Source organism: Semicossyphus pulcher, unplaced genomic scaffold (assembly GCF_022749685.1).
Source record: "Semicossyphus pulcher isolate SPU_LCO1_2020_fin unplaced genomic scaffold, fSemPul1.0.p SCAF_4, whole genome shotgun sequence".
Taxonomy (NCBI): Eukaryota; Metazoa; Chordata; class Actinopteri; order Labriformes; family Labridae; genus Semicossyphus; species Semicossyphus pulcher.
In genome coordinates, this window is record NW_027211715.1 from 25,551,913 (window position 1) to 25,567,883 (window position 15,971).

A 15,971-nucleotide genomic window follows, 5' to 3' on the forward strand; every position below is an offset into this window, starting at 1 on the left:
ATAAATGATTTTGTTCAATATTCCTTTATCTATTATTTTTTCTCATGAAATTATTACCTGTTCAGTCCATAAAATATCATCAAATTGTGACAAATGCCAAGCACAACATGCACCCAGAGCCAAAGTCTTCATACGACTTGTTTTGTCAGATCAACAGTCCACAACGCAAAGATTTGGAATTTTCATGATACAAAGGAGCAAGTTCCCACTTCTGAGAAGCTGGAAGTTTGACAAAGTTTGGGATTTTTGCTTGACAAAAAAAATTGTTGCCAATTAATCTTCTCTCCATTGTACAGAACTAAAACTAAACTAGTTGTTTATTCAATTAGAAAATCTCCAGATTTAAATAAATGTGCAAATATGCAGATAAATAAAACATTGAGTCATATTTTGAACTCACATGCCAAATATTCTGTGGCTCCAGCTTTTCAAATGAGTTGACTGGATGCTTTCTTTTGTCATACTACCAGTCAAAAATGCAACATTCTGAGGATCTTTTCAGGATGTTAGTTTGGTCTGAACTATCAGAACGTGATTGATAAAACCTTCCTGAAATGTGATTTGAACATTCTCACTGCAACTTTATGAAAATGTTCTCAGAGAACGTTCTCCTACTATTAGGAGAAGGAACATTTTGAGAACCAAATAAAAACTTCCTGCACAAAACATTACTCAGAACGTTCTTAGAACAAAACACTTCTAGCTGGACAGTGTCTTGCCCAAGGACACCACGACATGTGACTGTAGCAGTCAGTGATTGATTGAACCCCCAATCTTCCAACTCTGGGACGACCGACCCACCAATGAGCTACAGCCGCCACAATTAATCAAATAAAAAAATCATTATCAGCCTAACTGATAATGAAAGTTATTGTAAGTTGTATTAGGTGATTAAGATTATCAGCTCTGATTAATTTAGGCTACTATCAAAGGACATTTGCTCTGTCTTACTATTACGATATTTGTCTTAAGTAAACAGGATACTAAGCAGCTTAAATGAAGCTTTATAATGAAAATAAGCTTCAAAATGAACCTAGCAACTATAACTTTCAACCCCTGTCATCCATCTACACATTGTGATTGAGATAACGGTCATTCAGAAATGTAGACATACAGACAGAAGGACAGGCAGAGAGACAGACAGTCCCTGGCACTGCCCTCGGTCTACAGTCCGGGTAATAACTCTCCTCTCTTTATGGGACTCTGGCACACAGGGCAGAAGAGGTCTCGCCTCGGAGCCTCCATCCCAGACACCTTCCCATTATTCCCTCCCTCATTCCTCCATATCCTTCATCCCCCTCACAATTCCCCTGCCCCCACCCCACTTTTTCTCCTCCCTCCCTCCATAACTTCTCGCCTTTGTTTCGGGAGCAGGAGGGGCAAAAAGTCAAGACTGCTCGTCACGGGAACAGAGTTTCCATGGAGTTGGGGTAAAAAAAAAAAAAAAGAAAGAAAGAAAATTGGGGCACTGTCCAGGGCGGATCAAACAAGGGCTCCTCTGTGCTGCTCCTGAGAGGAGAGAGGCAGGAGAAACAGGGAGAGAGAGGGGAGGACAGGTGGATGGGTACTTTGTGTGCAGTGGTGTCAGGTGTCCTTAATTGTTGATCAACAGGTTGCCACACGAGTCAGTGGGTCTTGGTTTATTTTCTACTGTAGAATTTGTTTATATCGGAAATAATCTGAGGCTCATTTATGAGCAATGAAATCACACAGAGAATAGCTGTGAGTTTGACCTCCAAAGGCCTTATACAACTGTTCAGGGGTGCTCTTTTTTACTTTGTTAAGGTAAGAGTGCACATTTTGATCCAAAACTGTCTCTCTGTGAAGTACAGAGGGATCACGGAGTTCAAAATCTTGAAAAGCTGAATTTTAAACTCCTCTTAACCTACAAAAAAAGAATGTTGTACTTTTCTTTATGGAATAAAGTAGGAATTTAGTAAACAGGGTAGTATACTTTCACCCAATGCATTAACTGTAGCAGCAGGAGCACAGCAGCAACAGTAGGTGTTAACAGTAGTAGTAGTAGTAGTAGTGGTAGTAGTGGTAGTAGTAGTAGTAGTAGTAGTAGTACAACAGTAGTGTTTGTCCAAATTGGCTCCCAAATCTAGTTTTCATGCTGGGCAGAGAGCTCAGAGTTTGGACCACAGTCACAGGTCAGGTCAGACACCCACCAGCCGCAGCCTGAGCTGCACTACAACACAGAGACTCTATCATCTGCTGCTGATAAAGGAATTCCAGTCATACAGTCACATGTCTCACATCTGTCAAAAACAATTATGCCCCTGCATGCCCCATGTAGGCAGGGACCCACTGGCATACGCACAAGAGTCAGCCGAGAGTTCCTGCCCAAAAACACACCACAGTAAAATCTCCATGATCGTAAGAAAAAACTGTTAAACTTGAGGAAAAGAAAACAAAGGTTTTTATGTATTCAGCAAAAAATGTTTCAGGTCTACTTTCATACTTCACATTAACACAAAATCATTTTCAGAGAGACGCTGATTCTTTGCCATGTTGGAGATTGACGTATTACATTGTACTAAGGGCTGTTTCTAATATATTGTCCTTCCACATTCATATCGGTATCTTTTTTTCCCACATTTGTTATAGCTTGGCTTTATGTTGGATATAAGACAACAAAAAAGGACAACAAATATGTAGAATGTACTTTACAACATAAAATAAAAATAAATAAATAAAATAGATTCTTCATATCTTGTCATTTTTCTAACCAGATAAATAACTTAAAGTAAATGATGAAACATAATAAATGAGTTCAATGTTTACAGTCAAGATGTTTTTGCAATGTAGTTTACACTAATTATATTGAAAGGATTGTATAGTTTGTCGAACCTGCTGTGATTTTCACTACTACTTTCATCACAGTTTGACTTATGTGTCTGTTTTCAGCCTTTCATAGTTAGCTTAAATCCAGCACTAATCACGTCATATTAGCTAATGTTTAAATAGACCCTTATAATGATAAGTTTTCCTTGAAATTATATTCTTTCGATTTGACCAGGTATATTCTTGGTATTCATCGTTTAAAACTGATTCCTTAATAACAAATAATCAACTGTTGATTAAGTTAATAACATTTTTAGCTGACAAGTGTAAAGCGGCCCCACCTGAAGTCATTCAACGGTTAGAATTGTACCGTTAACAAACGTTACTGGTGGTGAATGTTGTGAGCGTTATTGTAACGGTAGCGACTTTAAACAACTCACACCTTATTGTAAGTTTATATTGATAGAAAAACTCAAATACGGGTTTCAAAATCACCTTTAACCACCGTCATGTTGTCTTACCTGGAGGGTCGCTGAAGGGGAATACTTGAACACTGCCAGTCCCGGTTTCCTTCCAAATCTCTGAAAGTGTTCAACAGTTGTGGAAAAATAATGTGTCCGTCAGAAAATGTTCCAGTTTCCTAGTTCACTAACGTGAACTAGTTATATTGAGGCTAACCTTATTAGTCCGCTGTAAGTCGCTGTCCCAGGCGGAGACGGAGACAACGGTTCCCTCACAGGCAGCAGCCTCTGAACAAGTGCTTTGTCCCGCCTGCCTGTTCGTGGTGATGATGAGGCCCACCGACCGGACAACACCGCTGCACCTCCGAGTTAAACCGCTAGAGGCCGGGCTTTCTGCGGTTTACAGCAAGCGTACAAGATGATGACGCTGTCAGATTTATGGTTCAATCTTCAAAATGCATGACGACTTGTTTATGTTACTATTATTAGGTTATTACATGTTTGAATGTTGAATGTTTTGAACGTGTTTTTCTCCATATTCACCATTTTCCCTCACTTGAATTTGTTTTTTCTAACAAGTATGGCCTACGTTTCTGCTAAGTACTTTATTCAGTAAATTCTGTCTGTGTAATTGATTGGACATATTATTTTCTACAATGTTTTTATTTTCCAGTAAATTAGTATAAAAAAAAACAACTAACAGACTTTTACTCCAGTAACATTTTTAATGCAGGACTTATAATTGATACTGAGTACTTTTACAGTGTGGATTTAGCATTTTGACTTTGTAAAGGATCTAAACACTTCCTCTATCACAGATAGTTAAGAAAATAAATAAAAATAATGCAAACGGAAAGAAAGACAAATAAACAAAAAATGGGACCCTAAAGTTGACAAAACTAATATAATATTTAAACTTTGTATTGGTTGTTACCTCTTTCCGGTCAGTTATTGGTTCTTACATTTTGATGTTCAAGCTACAAATTCAAATGTGCAGCTTTTGAAACATAAAACAAAGATTACAAATATACCATGGGAACAACTATTTGATCTTTAAAGGATTTAATATTATAATAGAATATATCCAAATATCAAATAACATTTGGTTTTGTTCCAGTTGCTTTGATGTGCAGGTTTCACTTCAGTCAGATTAGATACATTATGTGATTAATTTTCAGATTAATCTTCTAATCCAACTACTGCTTGACTATTTTACTCCTACAGCACAGCACATCACACACACACACGCACAAGCACACGCACACGCACACGCACACGCACACGCACACACACACACACACACACACACACACACACACACACACACACACACAAACTCAAACAAGAGAAATTAAATTCACCCAGTTCAGTATTCAGTATAACAGCACCACAATTGTTCATGGGTCAGTGTAGACCTTTGGCTCCATTACCACAGAAAGATCAGGTAGAAGTCAGATCATGTATATGAAGTGTCTGTGAAGTTGTGGGTCACCAGGCTAGGCTAAATTGACAGTTAGTGTTGTAACCTTCCTATTCCGTCCTAACTATAAGCAATATTACTATTTACCATCGTTATTAATGAGTCTGTGTGATTGTAATTTCAGTTCATGCGCATAGTCTACACATCTATATACATTTTTCTAATGGACAAACTTCACCTGTGAGGTGGAGCTTTTGTACATTTCTTAGTTTTAAAAGCCTGAAAACAATGTAGTTACAAATTCACACGCTAGGTGGCAGCATGGTCCTTATCTCAACACTGTTTCCCTTGTGCAAGAAACAAGGGCTTTTCCTCTCCAAACACCCAAAAGACATAACATAACCTTACCAGAAGTTATTAAATCTATGACATGAGTGGTTGTTCTCTGTTTGTTTTAACACTGTAACACAAACAATACCAATGACTGAAGCGCACATTTTGAACCCTAACTTCTCCGTATCCTGATTGGCCAGGTCATCATTGTAAACAGGCAGACTGCTGCAGCCACGGCCACGCCCCCGGTTACCGTCGCCATGACGTCACGATAATACCAAACGCAGTCTGGACAGCAGGCCTCTGTGCTGTTAGAGAGGAAAGAATAGAAACAGGTTCGTCAAACTGAAGAAAGCAGCACAGTTCTGCTCTTTATGAAGTCAAAAGGTCATTTTATAAACATATTTCTATCTGCGGGCATGTCCATAGTAGTTTAATGCTTATGTTACTTTTGCAAGCTTGTTGTCCTCTCCTAAGCGTATGTCTACTTGTGCGTCTGTCCCATGAGAGCAATGTAAAACCAGAGTCAAATTCTTAGTAGTCTATGTGTACAAATACCTGGCCATTACAGCTTATTGTTAGTTCTGGTAAAGCAACATGAATCTTTTCACATCTTAAAATTAAGAATATTGTAACGCTGGGTCTAAGTTTCTGTTTTGTTGCTGTCGTGTCGCAGTTGTTTATTGAGGGTGGTTTCCAACGTAGGGAGTAATTGTCTGAGAAGTAGTTCTGGGAATGTTGAGCTAGTGCGAAAAGACTGAGCCAACCTGTTTTGCTGTTTTCCAGGGAAATCTGGGCTCTGTTGAGCTAGCAACGCACATCGCCTCTTCCTCGTTCTTCCTACATCCGTCTAACTACCCTGCAACGCTACAATATCATCTATTAGGGGAATTCATTTTGCAGGAAAACCATGCACAAAGCCTTAAGTTAAAGGCTGATGTTATTCTCCTTAAACATCAGCAGTTTTTGAAAACACTGCTATAGCAGGAGTAAAATAATGCAATTGTTGGGGACTACTTTCAGCCATGGATGAATACAAATATGATGTGCTGAGTGACTGAATTAATGCTCAGTGTTTGAAATAGTTTTTGAACTTTCAAAGAGTGGAGTTCAGTGGAACACAAGAACTATTTTGGGCTTTGCCAAAAAAAAGGCATTAAGTATTTGTGGGTTTTGATCTTTTCATGGGATTTGAGGACAAGATGAACACGACCGGCTTTTTCATTTTCAACCTGAGGGTCGGGACCTTGTCAAGGGATTGTGAACTAATCAACTTGTAAATATGGAAAAACCTCAATTGTGCTTCATAAAACATATTTATTTTTGACTTTTGTTATGTACTGTATTGTTTTACCTCTACAGGCTTCTAAAATGATTTGAAAAAAACAGCTGTCACAGCTTAAGTTGTGGAGGATTTCCTTTCCTTGTATTCTGGCCAGGCAGAAACACAAAATCCAGATCTACAACACAAACAGTTTTCTTGGAAGCTTCCTCTTTCTTTTTAATGGAGTGCCCATGAGAAGGACTGCTCAAATGTTGGACTCACTTGCATGGCCGAAGGCTCTGGATGAGGATGACCCCAAACCCGTTTGCCACCTTGTCTGTGAAGCTCATCGCCCCATAAACAAAAGCTCCACTTTGCTGCATAAAAAAGGAAAAAGATCAAAGATTATTACAGCCACTGCAGCAAAATAGGAAGGAATAAAGTCTATCTGAAACACCTACAAGCATTTTTTTCTGTCAACACAGAAGCCATTTTCCCCAGATGCTACACTCAGGGTGGGAAGCTAAAATACTAATCTAATGATGTGCTGCTGTATTCTAGGTTTAAAAATCATATAATCATATTGAATCTGACAAATCATTAACATCTGACCTCTCGGGCCATACAGTTTTTGAGCTTCCCACACTGAGCGTCATGTCAGACAACAATGGCAGCTACATGAATATTGAGAATAGACTCTCTAAGTATTTTCAATCAAGTCTTTTCAGACAGACGAAGATGTGACAACAGTACAATGTTAGAGGAAACAAAAATACAGCTACAAACCCTGCTCTAAGTTTCCCCGCTCCAATCTCCTCACCTAACCTGACTGTGGCATGAGGACAAACTGGTTCGATAACCTCAGTATCAAAAGATGCATTTATGCCTTTATAACACTGTAGATCTACTCCTGTGACTGAACAGCTGATACTGAGGTGACATTTGAAACAAAAAGCAGCTGTTTTATTGCTGCCTCGTGATGAAGTTTCTCTAGATGTCATGTGTCTCGATAAAAACGTTAAACATAAAGGGTAAAATCAGCATCTGTATTTTGCGTGTGCAACAGTGTGGCTCATTTCTTTCTTTCTGTTTGAATAAGAAACACTTGAGCTCTATGTCAACAGAAGAATAGGATATATCCGACTATGGATACACAGGCAGTAATTTTGAACAGGATCCATTCATTGTGCATGTTTTCTTTCACAGGATTTGATAAACAGTTTGAAACACGGCCATCCGTATCTTTTTAATTCCTCCATGCAACACACTCTCCTCCAGGTTTCCTCCACTTACCGTCTGCTCCCCGATGAGTGTGGCTGTCATGGAAAGAGACATGACCAGGATTGTAGCTGACCCGGCTCCCAGCAGCACGGCGGCTCCATAAATGCTGTCAGCTCCCATGTGCTTGGCCACATACACCCAGACGCCGAATGCAAACACCAAAATCAAGCCGACCAAATAGGTGATCTGAAAACAGACGCACACATCATCATTTTATTTCACCATCTCCACACGGCAACTATTTAACGCTCAGGGTGGGAAAAGCAATACTGATATAAAGTCATAACGGCTATAACTCAAATTATAATAGCATATTTCATAACCCATTAGCTGCCATTAGAAAATAGCTAATGTAGCATTCAGGCCCCTTTTAGCAAATCTAAATGTCAGCTAAGAATGCTATTAATATTATAATGCTTATTATCTTAGATTGTGTTGTAGGATACAATAGAAAGGCCATGTTTTACTCACAGTGATCATAACAAGGTATTGGTTGAATGCTAATGTTAGCTTTCCTCTGATGATAGCTAATGAGTTGTTAAATATGTTTGTTTTTAACAGAGGTATAGTCTTAGTTATGTACAATACGTTTTTAAAGGTACAGTTTTTTAAAGGTTTTCAAAGTATAAAGTTAGAATTGTATGTTACAATACTTTCCAAATTTGATGTTAGCATTTAGCCACTTCCATCGGTTGGTTATTGGTTGAATGCTAATGTTAGCTTTTGTCTGATGATAACTAATGGGTTATTAAATATGTTAGAGTTAAAAGTTAAAGTTTTATGTTACAAAACTTTCCAAAGGTAATGTTAGCATTTCGCCACTTCCAAGCTAAGGGTTATATAAACTAGGAAGTAGCTGAACGCTAACATTTGTTGTCTGACAAACGCTAATTAGTCAAATATGTGGTTTTAACTTGAAATATGGTCCCAAGGAACCTCAGGGTTTTCACTTTAAAGTCTTTTTAGTTTCTGATCAATATAATTTAAACGACTTACAACATTGAACACGACAGTATGACATGACAGTATTTGAGCTTCCCAACCTGAGCCTGATGTCAGAGGAAAATGGCTGTTGGTGAATATGGTCAATATAACTGTTCTTTCACATTGCCTCTTTATCAATCATGGACAACAGACAACGAATTCATGAAATAAAGGACTAGTGATCCCAAAATAACAACAGAGTTGATAAAAACATAAATATATTATTGGGTAGAGACTCACATAGATTCCTATGAGCTTGCTGATTGGTTTCATGACCAATGAGCAAACAAAGCCACTGAGGTACATCACCAGCGGTATGATGGCAATGAAGTCCTGAGGAGAGGCACAGGGCAGGAAGTATGTACACAAATTGCAAAACAGCGGTTTGATTTTGATGATAATGAGTTGCACAAGTCGCTGTATGGAAACACACTGTGTGGACTTACCTTTGGTAACATCAGAGAGGCTGTGATGAAAACGGATATGTAGGTCTGAGATAGGTTGACTATAAGTCGGGTGCACATGTACAGGAAGGCCATCTGGTCCAAAATCAAACAAAGGAAACACGTTTTTAGAAAGAAGACGTTTCAGGAAACAGACCTCCAAACAATACAGTTATTGTTGAACATTTAAAAGTAGGCTTTATGGCATCAGACTTGTGGGTGTATTTTTTCCCCTAATGCTACAGGCAGCCATTGTGAACCACTTTATCCCCATGCAATCATTAGCTTCACATATGTTTTCAATGACAAATGCAGGGACCAGTGTAGACCAGAGTACAGGCCAATATCTAGCTACATACAGATTTGTTGCTACCAAATTTTGTTATAATACGTTTCAACCTGTTCATATGAACAACCATCACATAGTCTGTCACAGGAAACGGAGACTCCGTAAAGCTGGCTATAAGTTTCTGTTTTGTTGCTGTTGTGTTGCTGTTTATTGAGGGAGGTTTCAACCGTAGTGAGTAACTGGCTGAGAAGTAGTTCCTGGGGAGGGGGAAGATGTGTTGTTGGGTGACTGAGCCAACCTGTTTTGTTGTATTCCGGGGAGACCTCAACCTCGGGCTAGCTGTGCTGCGGCGAGGAAATAAATCTGGGCTCTGTTGAGCTAGCAACGCACATCGCCTCTTCCTCATTCTTCTTCCATCCGTCTAACTACCCTGCGATGCTACAATATACTGAGATGAGTTAAGGGTTCTCTAACAGTGCCCCTAACTATCATTAAATGAATTTCATTGACCTGATTTAGTCGTCTACAGTGGGACACTTGGAATGACACTAGATCACCTCAGCGTATTAACGTGATAGAAAAGCTCGGACCTGATGCGTCAATTTTCAGAAAGCGTTATAGACCAATACACATAAATGATCAATGAATAAAAAACAAGGTATTAAACAAGAGAGAGAGGCAGACAAAATGTTCATTAACTACAGTCAGGATTCTCGTGGAAGTGTAAATGGTAGTATTTTCTAGACCTGGGTATGGTTTGGAAAAGGCATATAGGTCCATAATGGATCAACGTAGAAAATTTAATCACCTTATTGTGGTGAAATCTCAGATTTGAAAGCCAGTTTATAGTTGGTTATAGGAGGTTTATGTGTTAGGTTTAAAACTATGGAAAGTATTTATTCAGTTCAGTCTGACTAAGAGCAATGATGAAATATTTCACCTGACTGTAGTCACTTGTTGGGTTATTAATAATTCCTTCATGAGGCCGGGAGAGTGCAGGTGAGGTTACACAAACATTTGATTTGTGCACGTGTTACTTTAGACTGCTCAGGGGTAAAATTACTTTGTGAATAATAGTAGTTTAAATAACTGGGAAATGAACTTCATTTGGGATGTACCCATCATTTAATAATGTATTCATGATTTCCACCACAGATTGGTTCCTGCAAATAACAGCGGCAGGTTTTCTTGAGAAAAAGAGTTAAAGAGCTTAACCCTGATTATAATACAGTCCAAGGCTAATAAGACTTTAATCTGAATGTGGAAACGTGTGATCCAAATAAAGTAACCAAGCCTCTACACCACTTGAATCAATATATACACCACACTACATACAAAAGGAAAAGTCCTTTGAATACAACAGGTTTGTTTGCAAAATGGTAAGTTGTAAAGAACATTTATGACCTTTAACAACAAACTTTTCCAGAACTAGAAAGTCATACACCACATTCAAATGGAAGACATTTTCCTTTAATGTGAGAGTGCACAGAGCCTGAAGCAGACAGCCCGGGTCACAACCACCTTTGTGATACCTGTTATTTCCAACCAGGTTACAGACAGACAGATTAGATGCACAGTGGGGGAAATTATTTAAATGCCCACCACAACATTTTTGTCTCATGTCGTTAACGAAAACAAAACATACGTGTCGTCAGAGTTTTTATCATCAACGTTCTATTTTTAGCCCGTCAACGGCTCGTCTTCGTCATGGAAAAAAGGTCGTTGACGAACATTTTTCAGCATTATTTTCGTTAATGAAATTAACACTGCTCCCACAATTGCCTTTTAACGCCATTAGGTGCCACCAAACAAAACTGAGAACTTTGAGATTATTACTTTAACTAATATGTTTTGGCTTGAAATATTGGATGTCCGTTTGGATATTTACTATCTTTTGTCTTTTCAGTTGCAGGTCAATCTGGAAGTCTTACAATGATCATAATTTGTCAGTTTCCCCGACATTTATTTGACTTACAACGAGGAACAAAGCAGTAGACATAACAGAATTTGAGCTCCCCGCTTTGAGCGTGTCGTCGGAGAACAATGGCTGCCGCGTGAATATGGTCAATGACCTGAGAGAGAAAAGGAAGGGACACTTTTTGAATTCAAATTCTTTACAGAATGAGGAGTCACCTGATAGAAGGAGGGCTCCTTCAGCCAACTCTTCCACTGAAAGGCAGGACGAGGCGTGGGGTCCTGTGAGGGGGTGTTTGAGGTCAGCAGATTCTCTCTCTCTGAGGCCAACGACTCCTCCTTTGTACCCACATGAAATATCAGGGAGAACAGAGCTCCGGTACCGAGCATAATGAGGGCCAGAGTCTACAGAGAGAGAGAAACAGATAGGGTTTAAAAAAGTGATTTTATTAAAGTGTATAAACATGTGGGGCATCTCTCTTCTTACCCTGAACAGAGGGATGTCCACCGGGCCCACATTGTCAGTGATGGCGGGGTCGAGATTGTGCTGAGCCTGGAATTTAAAGAGCAGCCAGGCCACAGTGAACACTGTGATATTGGCCACCACGGTGAAGGCATACCTAAACAAGGAAGGAAGATGTAATTCAAACAAATAGTTCCTGGTTTGTTACAGCTTTTAATGAGTAGGAGACAAAGAGGAATCTTGTTCTTGCTTGATTCTTAAAAAACACTTAGCCTCAGACATCAGCCGGTCTTGATAAATGATGAAATAACAGAATCACTTCCCCTTTTCTTTCACTAGAAATTTGCCACTGATAAAAGTGTAACTTTCAGCACAGATCTAAAGTCGCAACTAGCTGAACACAGAGTTTCAAGAGAGCTACTCTTTCATTTTGGACAGAGCATTACAGGAAAGACAACTTTTCAGACACAAGAAAGAGGCTGGAGTTCATTTAATCTTGATACAGTGAAATAAACCAGTCTGAAAGCTATGAGCTGTCTACTTTTACTGTGGCCTGATTCTCAATTATTAAAGCTAAATGTCAACCGCAACTTTCACTGTGTCAACAAAAAGTTGGATGAAATAATAAGTTAAAATATTTGGGTCACAGAGTCACAATATGGTGTTCAACACCAGGCAAACAAAAGCTATAGTTAGACATTTTGGTGAATAAACAAAGACACCATTCATTAGCGCCACTTTACCGTTAGCAGCTTGTTAGCTTTATGGTTAACATGAGTTCAGGCAAATGATGTAAAACAGCTAATAAGACTTTAATCTGAATGTGGAAACGTGTGATCCAAATACAGTAACCAAGCCTCTACACCACTTGAATGAATATATAGCCCACACTAGATACAAAAAGGAAAAGTCCTTTGAATACAACAGGTTTGTTTGCAAGATGCTAAGCTAAGTTGTAAAGAACATTTACGACCTTAAACAACAGACTTTTCCAGAATTTCCAGCATGGTGAAAGTCGTTCACCACATTCAAATGGAAGACATTTTTCTTTAATGTCTTGCCCAGAGTAACGTTTTCTCTCTTGAGAAAATATGACCCCCACTCCCCCTCCAGTGTTCTACTTCTCTTTTTACCTGTTTGCTTGGCCTGATTCTCAATTATTAAAGCTAAATGTCAACTGCAACTTTCACTGTGTCAACAAAAAGTTGGATGAAATAATAAGTTAAAATATTTGGGTCACAGAGTTCATCACCAGGCAAACAAAAGCTATAGTTAGACATTGTGGCGAATAAACAAAGACACCATTCATTATCACCACTTTACCATTAGCAGCTTGTTAGCTTTATGGTTAACATGAGTTCAGGCAAATGATGTAAAACAGCTAGCCTAGCCTCTGTCAAAAGGTACGGAGCCTGTCTGGTGACATTTAAGAACAAATAAGTTCTTAATAAGGCGTGACCATGAGATAATTAAGTCGTGGCCAGTGCAGCCGAGGGTGGAGGTGCAATCAGACACAAAACAAAGGCAAATTGCACGGAGCAGAGACACTTTATGAACGTGTTTGCGCTTTATTATCTATAAAACAATATTCTTTGGGAATCAGACTTTGAGACAGAGCAGATAGCGGGGACAACGGAGGTGGAATTCATGGTGCTATTGGTGGCCGCTATCCATTCTCAGTGAATTCATATAAACAGCAGCTCTACCTATTTTAGAACATTTCACATCCAACAGACAACAAACTTCACACTGCAAGTTCCCACATACGTGGCCTTTTACCATTTCTTAGTTCATTATTGAGAGAGCAGTGAGGATGCGCCGACATTGCTGCACACTCAACCCACGTCGGAGCTGTTTATATAACGTGTGGCCACAACGTACTATCTCGTGGTCACACGTTAATATCTCATGGCCATGCTTTACTATCTCGTCTCGCCAGAACTCTCAAATGTCGCATGAGGGGCTCCGCACTTAGGTAACCTTGAAGGGCCCTGAACAGCCCTGATGTTTTGTCCTTCTTGGCTGCTAACTAGTTATAACTTCCAGGAGTCTCTCCTGGTTGCCTGGCAACTGCACTGGGAATATTTCAAACATGTGTCATACTTTTGCTTTTGAGCTACATTTTATTTGATTTTAAATAGACCCATGAGAGTTGTTGTTTTACTCAACATAATTCAGTAAAATGCTAATTAAAAGTTCAAAACACACTGCAAACAGTGGAGACATCCCGCAGCTGATATCCGTGATAAAACAGTGAATAAACGATGATGTGGAATGTAAAACTAAAGAAGCCATGAATATCTATATATCGATGGTCTTCTGGTCCAGGATGTCCAGGATGATGATGTCAGCTCACCTGTAAGCAGTGAGCTCCACCTTCTCGCTCTCCCGGGTCACCAGCTCCGGGATGAGGGACAGGTGAGAGATCTGGGTGGCTGCCCAGCCGAACTGGAAGATGATGATGAAGGGGGTGAAGTATAAAATCTGAGCCCATTGAGGAGAGCTGTCGCTGCAGGCCAGGCAGGGGTTGAAAATGAAGGGGAATGATATAATAACCGACACAGTTCCTAGAAAGTAAAGACGGAATCATTGTATTAATATAATCTCTCTAAAATACTATTATAGCTTAACACATGGCGTGTTTTGAGCATTTTTAAGGCCTATTAGTCCCATATATGAATATATAATATATATTTTATTTTTTATAATAATTCTAGTATCATGTCTTATAGTATCGCTGGCTCAAAATATCGATATTTTTTATCTTTGTTCAATTCAGTGCTCTAAACAGATCTCCCTGCCAATTTGAGTCACAGCATCGTTTATCTGAATTTGTGTCAAAATCTGTGAAAGTGACACCCAACTTCAGTGAATAATACATTCATTCTGCACTTCAACTTTTTAGGGGCATTTTGTATTCTTCAGTTAATCATATATTGTGATGTATCGTATGATTGTCTTGCAATATATCAATTATCGCAGAAACACTGTATCGTGATATTATCCTTAACGTAATCCACGTATCGCGTATGGTATCGTGAGTTTCCCTGCGATTCCCACCCCTGCTGGATGTCGCCTAATAAGCCACTACAACAATGCTGCAGGGATACTGTCATTGTCGAACATGTAGGCTATTTCTATTGTCTCCCTTTAACTAAGCACTTTAAATGCTTTGGCCTATTTAGCATTAGCATTTCCATTTAACCCGACTTTATATCTACTCCTGTACATTTTAGAGAAAGGAAAATTGTTTAAACTATAGTCCTATTATATTCATCTAACATTCATATCAACAAATAAAGTGATTTATTTATTTTGATTAAACTCTTTAACCGTGTTTTAAATCGTAAAATTAGCTCCTGTAGCCAACAAGCTACATTAAATACTGCTTACCTGTTAATACATCAACAATAAAAGGCCTAATACAAAAATAGGCCTTTAAATTACTCTCTGAAAATGGCTCATTCTGCACTATGAGGACTTTTACGAACATTATGCAAGACTTTTGCTGAAACCACAAATGCGGAACTTTTACTTTAATACTTCTCAATATTTAAAACTGACTAACATTGACAGGCACCTGTTTAAGTCTAATTTGCATATGTTTCGATTTCTTAAGACCCGATGCTTTCACTTACTTACCCAACAGATGCCAGGATTTCCTCTTTCCACAGACGCCCGTTAATGTCTGGTCAGATTCATATCCAACCAAAGGCGTACAGATCCCGTCCGCTATTTGTCCTATCAGCAGCAGCACACCTGCGTAGGTGCTCTTGAAGCCCAGCACGTTGTGGAGGTAGACCAGGAGATAGGTGAACCACATAGAGGCGCACAAGTCGTTGAGAAAATGTCCCACTGCGTAACATAACCTCCTGCAGAGTGATAAGGAGCGCTCAGGGCGCACATACGGCTCCATGATTGTTTGGACCCCTGCGACAAAACGTCCTCACAGTGAGAAATCTGTCGTTTTCATTTTAACAAATATATGGTGCAATTTGTTTCACTAACAAGACGCTGAGCAAAAAAACGCACTTCAACCTTTGGTTCTTGGGCAAACGCCAAAGATCTCCCCAAAAGTAACAATAAACGCAAGGTACTGGATTATTCCAAGCTGGTTCCCCGCGCTGGTCAGCTGAACTGGTTTAGCTTTCAGCAGAAAAATTTAATGCTTCAAGAGAAGCTTTATTCAGTAATCAAGTTCCCCCGAGGACTTCACGCGTAAAGGCGCACCAGTGCAGCCCGTCTGTTCTTCGAAACATCTGGAGATCTGTTTTGCTTACAGGTTGTATTACAGCGCTGCGATGTACACGCCTCCGGTGTTGTCTACATTTG

General features: G+C 39.3%; 1 protein-coding gene across 1 annotated transcript; it reads right to left on the bottom strand.

Annotated features, from left to right (window-relative positions):
- Positions 1–3,964: 3,964 nt before the first annotated feature.
- mfsd12b (major facilitator superfamily domain containing 12b) lies at positions 3,965–15,903 on the bottom strand. The gene is made up of 9 exons (XM_069679341.1): positions 15,282–15,903; positions 13,996–14,206; positions 11,664–11,796; positions 11,396–11,581; positions 8,977–9,069; positions 8,771–8,863; positions 7,559–7,732; positions 6,548–6,642; positions 3,965–5,309 (listed from the first exon to the last, which is right to left on the bottom strand). Exons 1-9 carry the CDS (start codon positions 15,553–15,555, stop codon positions 5,174–5,176), a joined length of 1,395 nt encoding a protein of 464 aa, XP_069535442.1. The 5' UTR covers positions 15,556–15,903; the 3' UTR covers positions 3,965–5,173.
- Positions 15,904–15,971: the final 68 nt, after the last annotated feature.

What these genes read in the sequence shown, in the direction of transcription:
- mfsd12b (XM_069679341.1), bottom strand. Translation starts at nt 15,555, where the DNA reads ATGGAGCCGTATGTGCGCCCTGAGCGCTCCTTATCACTCTGCAGGAGG. An exon ending in GAAATCCTGGCATCTGTTGG is followed by an intron (nt 14,207 to 15,281) that starts GTAAGTAAGTGA and finishes TTTACTTTCTAG; the next exon opens with GAACTGTGTCGGTTATTATA. An exon ending in GCAAGCTCATAGGAATCTAT is followed by an intron (nt 7,733 to 8,770) that starts GTGAGTCTCTAC and finishes GTCTGTTTTCAG; the next exon opens with ATCACCTATTTGGTCGGCTT.